Source organism: Tamandua tetradactyla, chromosome X, assembly GCF_023851605.1.
Source record: "Tamandua tetradactyla isolate mTamTet1 chromosome X, mTamTet1.pri, whole genome shotgun sequence".
Classification (NCBI taxonomy): domain Eukaryota; kingdom Metazoa; phylum Chordata; class Mammalia; order Pilosa; family Myrmecophagidae; genus Tamandua; species Tamandua tetradactyla.
In genome coordinates this window covers 7,087,352-7,100,151 of record NC_135353.1, presented here as the reverse complement: position 1 = coordinate 7,100,151, position 12,800 = coordinate 7,087,352, and the positions used below count along the sequence as shown (strand labels likewise).

The window sequence follows — 12,800 nt, the reverse complement described above, 5'->3', positions numbered from 1 at the left end:
GACACCACAAGGCACATGTGTCTGGGTGCCACTCTCAGGCTGGTTACGGTTGACCAGAAGATTCAGGTGGTGTCAATCTGATCATTTAGCAAAATGCTAAACCCAGTAGATGAAAAGCTGATGGGAAACTTCATGATGGATCAAACCTGAACCCACCAATTATTGAAAGGGAAATAAACACCATGATTTCTCACTGACATTGCCAGATAACTTTAAGATCCCTTAAATTTGGTAATTTTATAATGGTATTTTTTTCCCCTTGGGTTGAAAGTCTTGGTTCTTAATGGCATTAACATAGTGACATTTTTGCTGTATTCTATCGTATGTTCTGTATGTATGTATATACACGCACATACCGATACAGGTTTTCAAAGTAGCAACGCCAATATGATTTCTGAATATATTTTAAGTTTTCTGTGCAGTCCTTTATATCTCTAGGCAGAATTCCACTGGAGATGTATCATCAGAATATTCTATTTCAAAGTCACTTGAAATCCTTTTTGTCTATGTGGTTAAGGCAGCAACTTGTTAAACAGGTTCATTGGTTCCATTCTGTTTTCACTTTTTAGGAAGACTTTGCTTTTCAGCTTGACTTGTTTTCATACCTATTTTAAAGCATACACGGCATAATAACTATTTAAAACCATAAAAAATGTATGTTCAGAGAAATCCAGCTTCCACACCTATTCTAGTTACCCTGTTTTCTTCCTCCCTTTATCGGTAACTAGTTCATTCTTTTTCAGTTTATCCTTCCATAGGTTTTTTTCCCCCCAGGTTTTAAAACTTTTTATTTGCATATTAAAAGAATTGTGCATTCCGATAATTAAAATCATTTGAACAACAACAAAAAATGGCACTCTGATCAAACTGCATTTTGCAGCCTGTAGGACATCTTGGACCAGCTTTGCTTTCACTCTAGATTTACTGTTGTCCCTCCCAGCTCCTTCCTTCACCAAAATGCAAGTTCTTTTCCTACCCTGTGGGTCAGACAGGCAGCTGGGAGTGGCAAGGCGCGGCCTTCCTTGTCAGTAGTTCTCAATTCTGTGATGTGAAAAGGGGCAGCACAGTCATGTAAACTTGATCCAACCTCTTTGCGTCTTACTAAGTCAACAGCTAAAAGAAGTAAAACAAGAAGGCAATGCGCGCGGCATGGACAGCGCATGTTGGCGGCGCACGCCTCGTTACGATTCGCCCGCTGGCTTCTCCTGTTCGATCATTTCTTTGGAAGGCAGTTGATTTTTCTCTTGCGTTTCTGTCTCCTTCCATTTCGACTTATCGAACCTCTCCATCTCAGCCACATCAGGTTGGTCAGACAGGGTTGCAGACGGAGCCGAGCGAGGCCCGCAAGCAGGGAATGTCCGACCTGCACGGTGGCCGCCGCCGAGTGCCCTTCCTCTGGTTTTAAAAAATAAACGCGTACCCATGTGTATTTCTATCTCCCCTTTTTTACAAAAGCTGTAGTGTACTAACACACTGGTCTGCACCTTGCTTTCTTTTCACTTGGCAATATATGCTGGAGCTCACTCCAGAGCAGCATGTACGGGGCTTCTTCATTCCCTTTTACAGCTGCGTCCCCATTTACAGCTCAGTTTTGTGGATGCTCAGAGCTTCCTCACCCGTCTCCCACTGACAGAAGTTTGGTCTGTTTGCAGTCTTTTGCTGTTACAAACACTGCTGCAAAGAACAGCCTTGTGCATACATTATTTTGTCGTTTTTTCTCGGTATATCTTTGTGATAGATTCTTAGAAGTGGGATTCCTGGCTCAAGGAGTAAAACGTACATATAATTTAGAAGATATTGCCAAACTCTCTTCCACAGGTGTTTTGTTGTTGGGGGGCTGTTTTGTTTTGGTTCTGCATTCCCTCAAGCAACATTTGAAAGTGCCTGTTTCTCCACAATCTCGCTAGCACAGTACATCGTGAAACTTTTGAATTTTTGACAATCTAATAAATGAGAAATGGCATCTTAAAGCACTTTGCATTTGCATTTCTCTTATGAATGAGATTAAACACCTTGTCATATGTTTGCACTTCTGACTCTGTGAACTGTCTGTTCATATCTCTTGCCCTTTTACTCCTTTCTCTTTTCAAAGTCTAGAAGCTTTTTATACCTTAGCAAAGTTGACTCTTTGGTTGTCATACTGTGGCAAAAACATTTTCCCAGTTTCTCATTTCTTTTTTTAATTTTGCTTATGTTTTCACATCCAAACTGTTTTAGTGATAACCAAATCCATTGATACTTTATTTTATCCAGTTCATTATGTTTTAATTTAAAAAACTCATTAAAGCCATTTAACGAACAAGGAGCCATGGGCATTCTGAAAAAGGACAATAACAGCTAGAAAATAGCTCTATGCTCATCAAAATAGACAGCAACACTAATTTTTAAAAGTATGGTTCTGACAGCATTACAGTGTGTTCTCCATAGAGAAATTTCCAGGTCAATTTAGAAATTTAGAGTCGGATAGGCACTGGAGGACTTTTGCCTCTCTGAGGAAAAGTAATTAAATATGGGCAAAATTGTTGAAAGTAAAACGATGGCCAAAAGGGGCATCAGAATCTCATCTAGATGATTCAGGCATCCTCTCTGAATTCTGAAAAAGGCAAGACATGACAGGTAGACACAATCCACACTCCACTAAATAAGACAGAAAACAACTCAAAGATTCTCATATTCTCAAGAGACCTTCACCTATTTCCTTCCTTTGTTCTGAAAACCACACTATAGTGAAGGGAGAAGATCCCACCCTTTCCATGGAATATGCTAGAAAGAAATTGAGAGAAATGGGCAGACGATAAGGTTGACTCACTGGAGAAACATCTAGAAAGTATATGATTGCATGTATAGCTAACAGAAACCCCAATGTAAGAAAGAAAGCTGTTAAGAAAGAAATACCAAGGAACAGGAAGAAGACAAAGATGATAATGAAAATGAGGAAGAGGCTGAGAATAAGGAGAACAAAACTGATGGTTTTGTGTCTAAAGCATTTAACTCCCCAATACAAACCTTATGACTTTTAAAGAAAAGAAAAATAAAATTCAAGACCTTAGATGATTTGTTCTCAAGCTTTATAAACCTCTTGTGTGCTGAATGTGCTACCGTATCTGTCTTCAGCCAGTCTTGTCCTTATGTGGTGTTTTCAGTAGCCACTCGCCATGCTTGTTATAGTCTAGGGGCTGTACCCCGGCCGGGAAAGATGTAGCAACTTCTTGTTGGTCTTGGAAGGTGGTGGGTGGTGTGGTTCAGATGAATTTGAGGCTGCTTTGATGGCAAAATTGTTGTTCTGCTAACTAAGTATCACCCTGTATTTGCAAAATTAATTGTTCTGTTGACATGTATGAATATTTTTCAGTAAGTAATTTTGTAAAGAAAGAAATGAAGTGCTGGCATGGTCAAATTTAAACACATCAATAGACTTAAAAACATGAGTCCAGAAATTGACTCAAGCATATATGGGCATTTATTATATAATAAATGTGATACAGAAAATCTATCAACTCAGGATGACTTGTTTAAACACACATTTTGCAGAGTCAATTGTTACAAACATTCCTTACACCAAAAGGTATTTCAGAAGGATCAGCATTCTAATGTAAACACACACCCTCAAACAAACTCCAATCTCAATGTCCCTCTACCTCTGCCTTGTCATTCCAGGGCGTGGGTTAAAGACCTACAAACTAGGAAACACAGAAGGAAAGAACTGAAAGAAAATTTATGATAATATTTCAATAATCTTGAGTTGGAGAAGGCCTTTCCAAACATGGTGAGAGGAGCGAAGAGGGACCTGAAGCTGTAAAGGAAAAGTTGACAGACTTACTATATAACAACTTAAAGCTGATGCAATCAAAAATCCACAAAAAGCAAAGTTACATACAAACAAGATTAGTCATTAGGAAAATGAACTCACAATGATGTACCACATCAAGCCCTCTAGGACGGCTAAACAAAAAAGAGAAAACTGCTTTAGAAAAAAACAGAAAATATCAAGTGTTGGTGAGATGTGGTGAAATTTGAAACGTCATATATTGCTGGTGGGAACATAAAATGGTGGAACTGCAATCAAAAACAATTTGGCAGCTCCTCAGGAAGTTAAACATAAAATTGACATATGACCCGACAATTTGAGTGAAAACAGGGACTCAAATAGGTACTTGGACACCAATGTCCATATCAGCTTTATCCACAACAGCCAAAAGGTGGAAGTAACCCAAGCGCCCATCAAGAGATGAATGGACAAACAAATTGTGCTATAAATATACAACGGGATTCTTGCAGCTGTGAAAAGGATTGAAGTATTGGCACAGGGTATGACACCTACGACCCTTAAAAACATTCTGTTGAGGGAAAGAAGCCAAACAGAAAAGGTCGCATATTATAAGATTCCATTTACATGAAATCTCCACCATAGGCAAGTCAATAAAGATGGAGCCGGGGAGGAAGAAAGGGCAATGGCTGTTGAATGGGTATGGGGTTTCCTTTGGGGCGGATGAAAAGGTTTTGGAACTAGATAGGGATCGTGGCTGCACATCACAAACGCACTAAATGCCACCGAATTGTACACTTTAAGATGGCTAAAATGGGGAATTTTATGTTATGTGATTTTTACCTCCATGAAAAAAATACAAGCGACTGTTGGGAAACATTGTGTCACTCATCGGATATACAAAGGACTGATGTCTCTGATGTACAAGAACTGTCACACGTCACTTAGGAACAGGCACCCAATCCAGATAATGACACAAACAGACAATTCTCAGGAGAAATGCAGAAGTAACAAAGTGCAATAAAGAAAGGAAAGGCTGCTTGATGTCACTAATAATCAAAGAAACGCACATTAAAGAGTGAAGATTCCTTTTCCCAGCTCACATGAGCAAACGCAATGAAGATTAACACCCACCCTGTTAGTGAGAAGGACATTGGTGCCACCTTTTTGGTACACCATTCTGCCATGCCTCTCACAGTTTAAAAATGCATGACTTTTGTCCCAGCAGCTCTATTTCGCCACCACAGCCCACACAAAGATGAGTGAGTGCACAAGAAAGCTCTTGGCAACGCTGTTTAGAAACCATTAAAATCAGAGGCAATAAAGGGACATTGTAAGATAAACTCTGACACGTCTGTATAATGGGGCATTGGAAGAATGAGGTAGTGCTATGGACACACTGAGAAGAAAGATGCCACCGTATACTTTAATTACCAAAAGCAAGCTGCAGGCAACGTGTGTCATATGATGTCATCTGTGTAAAATAAACAGACTACCTATGAGGCACAGACTCGGGCTGCCAACAGTGATTTTTGCCTGTGTGTGTGTGTGTGTGTGTGTGTAAACTTTCACTCCATGTCTTTCATTTCTGCAGTGTTTGAATGTTTTTATTCCAGGTAAGATTATTTTGTTAATCAGAAAAAAAAAAAACAAACAGTCAAGTTGTGCACCAGGAAAAGGACAAAAGGATGCGGGCTTAGCCTGGCACCTCTCAGCGTACGTCCTGGCCCAGGGCAAGCTGCCCCTGTAGCTTTGCTTCTGCTCCTTGACTGCGGGCTCTCCCGGTATGAGCTGAGAGTCCGCAGCTGCCTTGCGAGTGGAAGGGGTCACGGATGGGATGGAAGCATCGCAGCCCCAGCTTCATGCTCCCCTTGTGATTTTGTCCAATGAGATACTAAGTCAAGCAACGACCATTCCAGACACTGGCCACCCTCTTGAGTCAACACCATCACCACGACAAGGCAGGTTTGGCCTCACCCTCCTGGTTTCTGGAGGCAGCCATAATTAGAGACACTTAAGGAGGGAGGGACTCACGCACACAGAGGCGCACACTTCCACACACCCGGGGCTCACTGTGTTGATGCTCGTGTGGGGGAAGGCGCTGCTCCTCCCCTCCCTGCAGCCCAGGGACTCACCTCCCCTCCCTGCAGCCCAGGGACTCACCTCTCTGCGCGTACGCCCTCTCGGGGCCGGCGGCCATGCCCCTCCTCACACACTGCGGCCTTGCAGGCAGCCCCACTTGGACGCTAAAAAGAAGGCAGAAGACGGAGAATTTCTTCATCTCCTCTCAGCCCCACCTCAGGGAGACCTCCTCCCCTCTGCCTTTTCCACAGGGACCCCAGTGTGACCTCAGGGAAGAAGGCGGCAGCATAACAAATTAGGGAACCCCTTTTGGGCTGGATGACGCAAGAGATGTGCCCAACGAAAGAGGGGCTCCTGGGACCTCAGGGAACCGGGCCTCAGATGACAGCTGGGTGTCGTGGGTGGAGGCGGGGGGGCGGGGGCAGGTCCCATGCAAAGTCAACATTTCAGACGAGTGGAGATTACATGCAAAGCAACTCAAGTTAAAGGAGGGCCACCCTCTGAGACAGGCCATTGCGTCTCTCCAGGGTCGCTAAAGTGCCGGTGACATTTCCATCACAGCCACCCACTAACGAGTCTGCCTGACTGTTGCTTCTCTCGCTGCAATTAGTATTTGCCGCCTGGGCTTTCGCTTTCAGTGCCCATGAGCCTGGGGACACGAGACAGCTGCTCAGAGTCTGGGCGCCCCTGTCTGGGTGCAGTGACACAGCTGGGATGCAGCTGGACCTCGGGACCGGCACGGCTGAGGACCAGGCTCTGGTCATGGCCACCACGTTGGGTGCTGCTCCCTGTGTGGGCATCTGCTGGACGCGGGGCCACTTGGACCTCGGCCTCTTCATTTCCCCTTGTGGCAAACACTCTAACCACGATTGAAGATCGTTCTACCTGCTTGATAAGACACAGCTTAAGTGGACTCTGAAGTAACTGACTTTGAGTGACAGAATCTTGGTGTTGGAAGGAGCCATTAGAAACATCTACGTCTGGTGTTTGAATTTCTTCAACCACGAACCTTGCTTACTGCCCTCCCAGGCTGTGAATGAGCCCCCGGGGGTGAGGCGCTCCCAGCCTCCCCAGGAGGCCTGCTCGGACCCTACAGAGGTCTTCTTGTTGTTGACCTTTCCCTCTCGGGTTCTCCGCTCTGCAGTCTGAGCAGAACCAGAGTGAGTTCACTAACTCCCAACACTCACTGCCACCTTCCCAGAGCCCACCTCAGCCTCTTCTCTCAGCTTTATCCTTCTCTGACCTTGGCAAAACCCGGCTGTCGCCTGAGGACATCAACAGGTGCTCTGGGGAAGAAACTGCTCACGGTCTCCAGCACCCTCCTTGCTTCCCCTTGTCACTCCCAGACATGCCTCCAGTTTCTCGCATGAGATCGCTGCCCCTCTGAGATGGACCCGGCTGGAGAGCTACCTGGGGAGCCCATGCTCTCTCTCTGCTTCTCCTCATCAGAGCTCTTGGTTATAGGAAATAGACACCTTTATCAATAACTTAATTAAAAGGAGATGTTTACTGGAAGATTAAAAAACTCAACCTCTGAAACATCTGTGCTAAGAAACAGGACCTCCAGCCTTCGTGGAACCTGGTCTGAAATAGGACCGAAATAGGTGTGCAATCGCTAAGGTCCTACTTGATCTACAGCCCTGAAAGAACGCTAGACCCAGGCAGCAGAGACCTGAAATAAGGGCTGTCACGGTGCAGGTCAGATGAAGCTCCTGCAGCTCCTCTTCTCATAGCCTAAAGGAAAGGAGGCTTCCCTGCGAGAGTCCCAGAGACAGAGCCAGCAGCAAAGCCCCTAAAGCTGCAGGGACGCTGATTCCCGACGTGCCACCCCCCCGCATTTGCACGGTGAACAGGCCAGACCATGCAGGGAGGATGGCAGTGTATCACGCTGGCTTAATCAGACGCTGACGCCGCCTGCAGGTGCTCTTAGCGCGCGGTCTCACATATGGTGCCCTGGGCAAGTGCTTTCTCCTCCGTTCCGGTTGGCCAGGAGGGCTGCCACTCACAAGCTCTTCTCCCTCCCCTCACTCTGGGACGCTCAGGGTGCTTCCTCGGTGAAGTAAGTGCGCATTTTTAGCTGAAAAATAACTTACAGTAACTCTGCATATCTCAAATGTGCAGCCTGATGAATTTGAACCAACTCAGGAGAGTCGTGTGCCCAGCTCACTGGTCGAGGAGTGGAGCACAGGCAGAACACCAGAAGCTCCCCAGACCCTTCCCAGTCACTGCCCCCACCCAAGGGGAAGTGCTGTCTGCCTTATGACACCACAGGGTAGCGTTTGCCGGCTCTTCATTTACAGAAATGGAATCATCTAGTAAGTGCTTCTCCATGCCCTGCTCTTGCATTCTACATTTTCTCTGTGGGATTCACCTGCGCTGCTCCATGGGGCAGTAGTTCTTCCATCTCGTTGCTGTGCAGCGCTCCATTTTACGCATCACGCTAGTCCCCCGTGCTCCTCTGCTTAAGGATTTGGTCACTGTGAATAGTACTGCTTGGCACGTACATTCCCGTTTGTGTTACTATCTGTTGCTGCTTAACAACTCACCCCCAAATTTAGCAGCTTAATACACCAAGTGTTTTGAGGTCTGGAATCTCGCTGTCACCTGGCTGGGTGATTCTTGAGAGATTCTGCATCTCTCAAGAGGTTGCAGTGAAGTTAGCCAAAATTCCAGTCCTGGACCTGCCTGACTGGAGCTAGAATATCCGCTTCTGAGCAGTCTCAATCACTTGGCTTTTGGCTGGACTCTTTGGGTTCTCACCAGCTGGATCTTGTCTTGTGCCCTAGCAGTTGGCCTGCCCCATTTATGCTATCTTTCATCAAGAGGACCAGCCAGCTCCCCGGTGGAGAATTGATTATATTAGATTCCTTCCGTTATGCAAGGAGCAGCATTTTTTTCTCTCTCAAACACACACTCTTTTGTATATGTACTTGCTCTATCCAAATGCCATGGCTGTGCCAGCAATACCATCTGCAAACTAACTAAACATTTTATTCACCATCACAGTAGGTCACAGAAAAGATTGTACTGAACTAGATTTTAGGTTTTACCTGGCCTTATGGCTTCCTTGTGCTATTGGACCAGACCAAGCAAAAGGAAGGGATGGGTGATCCTGATTATTAATTCCTGCCTCATAGTGGGGGTCAGGGAAAAGTACATCTGAGACTCACAGAATTTTGGGGTGCACCTCCTAGTACTGCTATGCATAGTGTGAAAATTCAGTGGTAAATTACTACAGCCCTCTATGGCCAAGTCCAGCAAGAACTCAGAAACTTCCTGAATGAAAACTTGGGTCAGCCCATCACGTCAAGAATCATGAGCTGCTGAGATGCTGGTTAAAGGCAAAAACATGGAATGGATAAAAGAGGAAAGAAAGAAAACTATCAGCTGTGTCCTTATGACTAACTGCATCCTTCCTTTCCATTGCTCAGGCCAAACATCTCTGCATCACCTTCAATCCACATCCTGTTCATCCATAAAACCTGGCTCTGCCTTCAAATTAGATCTCGAATGGGAAGGCTTCCCATCACCTCCTCTCTGCCACCTGGGTCCAAGCAGCTGCCATCTTCCTCCTGGGTTATCACTGTAGCCTCCCAACTGGCCTCTTCCCTGAGTATCTACCTCGCCCACTTCATCTCAGACAGTGAAGCGTTCTCTGGGCAACCTTTGCAAACTTTTCAGCTTTCATGACTTCACACTCAACCTTTGCAGCTTGATTGGTTTCTCTTTCGCATACCAGCATGCTCATCTCCCCCAGGTATATGCGTTCCACCAGGCAAGGGCTTTCTGTTGGCATCCTTCCTTGCACCACTCCCAGTTTTTAGAAGCGTTTTGGCAGAGGCCCTCAAAACAAGTAATTGCTGAATGAACTGCTGGATCAGAGGACAGGTCTCCTCCCCACACCTCCCACACCAGCCACCCGAGAGAAGCTGCTGGAGAAGGAGGAGCCAGCTTTGGAAAACGACGATTTTATTGCTACATCTGCAGTGGCTTTTACAGCACAGTAATGATGTCCCGCAGGCCCCCGCCCCTACCCAGTCCCCCTCCCCCAGCCTAAGTCAGGGCTGAGGAAGGCAGTCTAAGGTCCACTCAGCTGTCTCAGGATGTGACGTGACACAGACATGGGTTAAAGCTGCTCCATGGCAGACTTGAGATGTCAGCGTGATTCAGCCTTCCGCTTGGAACTGGGAGCCATGCACAGGTCCCCTTTTCTGGGTGCCGCCCACCCAAGGTCCCTGCCCTCGTAGCCCAGCCCAGGGAGCTGGGTGTGGGATGCCTGAGTGTCGCCCCACGGCACAATACTGCGTCCTCTCACTCCACAGACTTGTGGGTTCAAGGGAAAGCACAAGACCCTCTCGAGGACCCCACCCTGGCACTTTTCCTTCCAACCCGGGCCAGGATGACACACACACACCCACACGCTCACTCGCACACTGGACAGCTTGCAGCTCTTGCCTATGAAGAAGAGATCTAGGAACTCACACTCCTTGGCTGGGGCAGACGAGTAAGACAGGGACTGCAAGGGAGGGGAGAGAGAAGGAGAGGGACAGTTTGGGCTGTTTTTTCTGATACATGCAAACAGAAATCTCACTCTTATTCTCAAGTTCTTGTAAAAAAAAAAAAAAGTTAAACTAAGAAACCCACTCTCCCCTCCTCCAAGAAAGGGACATACCCCAAACCCCTACAGCCAGGTTGTCCCCAGGATCACCCACCCTCCAGAAGCCCTGGGCGCCCCAGGCCGAGCCCCAAAACCAGGCCCGGGCGGAGCTTCTCAAGGGAGCCGCATTCTCGCTTGTTTGTGGGCCTGCGCACGGCAGCCTTGGCGGGAGCCGGTCACATCACATGCCATGTGGTCTCGCCAGGGCCCTTTCTGCGCAGGCGTGCTGGGGTGGAATTACCGGGTAAGGGGCGGGGCTTCGTGGGGGCGCCCCAATCTCTTTCTAGTCAGGGTCGGTTGGCGGGAACTGGTCACGTGCCCCGCGGCCTCGGGGGAGATTGTTTGCGCAGGCGCTCTGGGACGGAGTCCTGTGTAAGAGGCGCTGCAGTCTCCAACCATCGTGGCAGTCGTCGGTTGGCTGGAGCGAGTCACGTGCCTGTCGGCCGCTCTAGTTTCTCGTTTGCGCAGGCGCACTGAGCGACAAAGGGGCGGGGCTTCAGGGGCTCCGGCGCAGTCCCTCCCTCAGAAGCCGGCAGAGCAGGTTCGCGCCTTCCCAGTCAGCTCCTCAGCGCGAGCAGCGAAGCGAACCGTAGCCATGCAGGCCGCCGACGAAGTCGCAGGCGGCGCGGCGGGCGGAGCAGGTGGCCAAGACGTCGAGGGTGGCCAGGGTGGTCCCGGTGCTCCCGCCGAACAAGGTGGTCCCGGTGGTCCTGGCGGCCAAGGTGGTCCCGGAGGCCCCGGCCACCTCGGCGTCGCCGGCGTCCTGGGCGGCCTTGAGGGACCCGAGGGACCCGAAGGCCCCGACGGCCCCAACGGCCCCGACGGCCCCGACGACCCCGGCGTTGGGGGAGAAGCGGGGGCCGCAGCCGGCGGCGTTCCTCCGGTGGAGAGAGCACCGGACGCGCCGGGACCGGGTGGAGACGCAGCACCAGCGGCCGGAGGTGCTGGAGGCCGATCGCTCCAGTTGTATCCTATCTGAGGAGCCGGCAGGGGCCCGGGCGGCGCCGGGGGGCAGTCGCGGAGGGCAGGGGGCCACACTGGGGGCAGTTTGACGGGGTGGGGACTGGCAAGCGGGGAGTAGGCGAGGAGGGGTGGCCAGGGGTGCCGGAGAACGTCGGGAAGGGAAACGGCCGATGAGGTCCAGGGTCGCCAGAGGAGCAGAGCGAGGGCGAAGCGAGCCTCGGAGCGACCAGGAGGCCAAGGCACAGGCAGTCAGTAGTGGATGGTGCCTTAACCATGTCTCCACCAGCACCCTTACCGTGCCTTTCCCAACCCCCATGGAGGCGGAGATCGCCCACCGGTTCCTGACCCCAAATGGCCAATTCCGAGGGCCAGTTCAGAAGGAGCTCAAAGTGACCGGCACCGTCCTGGCTGTGTCAGTTCTAGAAAGGGCCCAGGGTGGTGGCAGCTTACTGGGGCCAGTCCCGGCCTCAGGGAAGCCGTAATGGGATGCCGTAGTGAGGACAAGGAAGGGTTAAGGCGCACTTAGGAGGCTTTGTGCACAAGGCTGGACCCTGCGTGGGGGAGGATAACTTGATTTTCTTTTTCCCTCGCTTTCAGCCGACTGACTGGGGAGGACCCTGGCCAACTCCGAATTTCCATCACCTCCTGTCTGGACCAGCTCATCCTGGTGATGCATACCATGCAGCTCTTCGTGCCCCCGTTTTTCACCAAGTCCCGGGCGCCTGTAGGGAACTGAGGCCTCACCTTGTGTCCGCTCCCAGGCACCCGCATTGATTTCTAGAGTAGTTTGCGCTATATTGTTGGGGCCTGAAATTTTGCCTATACTGGTCCTTGGATGCTCAGGGCCTGCTTGCTTTGTTTGATACTTAAACGTCTGTTACCACTGAAAATAAAAATCTGCTATTGTTTCCTGTGCGAGTTTCTTTTCTTTTCAGCTACCTGCGCCTCTAGGTTTTCTCACCTTTTTCTTCGGGTGGGATGGGGAGAGTCAGATCTTCAAGTGGTAGGAGGTAACCAAAGACAATTTAGGAACGCTGTTACTATTCTTTAACTACAGTCAACAGTGTGGAATACTTTTCTTAATCTTATACTTGGATTTATATATTAAAGGTATAAAACTAGAAATCATGGAATGGGAATTTCGTAGCATATTGGCCACGTTTGAGAACAGTGAAGAAAAATGTTGGGACAATTGGCTACGTGTTTGGGAGAGTGCATAGTTAGCTCCCTCTGAAATATCTTTTATCCTGAAAGCTTGTTGAACACGCTCCTTAGCTCTAAGTAGCTCTTTTATAGATTCCGTGGGACTCTTTATGTAGACAAGCAAGTTCA

The 12,800-nt window shown here is 48.6% G+C and overlaps 2 protein-coding genes across 2 annotated transcripts; one reads left to right on the top strand and one right to left on the bottom strand.

Moving 5' to 3' along the window:
• Nucleotides 1–1,181: 1,181 nt before the first annotated feature.
• Nucleotides 1,182–5,966, bottom strand: LOC143671668 (thymosin beta-4-like). Its single transcript, XM_077146906.1, has 2 exons — nt 5,930–5,966; nt 1,182–1,363 (listed from the first exon to the last, which is right to left on the bottom strand). Exons 1-2 carry the CDS (start codon nt 5,964–5,966, stop codon nt 1,182–1,184), a joined length of 219 nt encoding a protein of 72 aa, XP_077003021.1.
• Nucleotides 5,967–10,903: 4,937 nt separating this feature from the next.
• Nucleotides 10,904–12,374, top strand: LOC143670793 (uncharacterized). Its single transcript, XM_077145760.1, has 3 exons — nt 10,904–11,471; nt 11,755–11,880; nt 12,066–12,374. Exons 1-3 carry the CDS (start codon nt 11,101–11,103, stop codon nt 12,202–12,204), a joined length of 636 nt encoding a protein of 211 aa, XP_077001875.1. The 5' UTR covers nt 10,904–11,100; the 3' UTR covers nt 12,205–12,374.
• Nucleotides 12,375–12,800: the final 426 nt, after the last annotated feature.

Bases quoted from the DNA above. Each gene is read 5' to 3' on its own strand.
- LOC143671668 (XM_077146906.1), bottom strand. From the start codon at position 5,966: ATGGCCGCCGGCCCCGAGAGGGCGTACGCGCAGAGAG. The intron at 1,364-5,929 runs GTGAGTCCCTGG...GCCACCGTGCAG, and splicing joins GAGGGCGTACGCGCAGAGAG to GTCGGACATTCCCTGCTTGC.
- LOC143670793 (XM_077145760.1), top strand. From the start codon at position 11,101: ATGCAGGCCGCCGACGAAGTCGCAGGCGGCGCGGCGGGCGGAGCAGGT. The intron at 11,472-11,754 runs GTATCCTATCTG...TGTCTCCACCAG, and splicing joins GGAGGCCGATCGCTCCAGTT to CACCCTTACCGTGCCTTTCC. The intron at 11,881-12,065 runs GTCAGTTCTAGA...CCTCGCTTTCAG, and splicing joins ACCGGCACCGTCCTGGCTGT to CCGACTGACTGGGGAGGACC.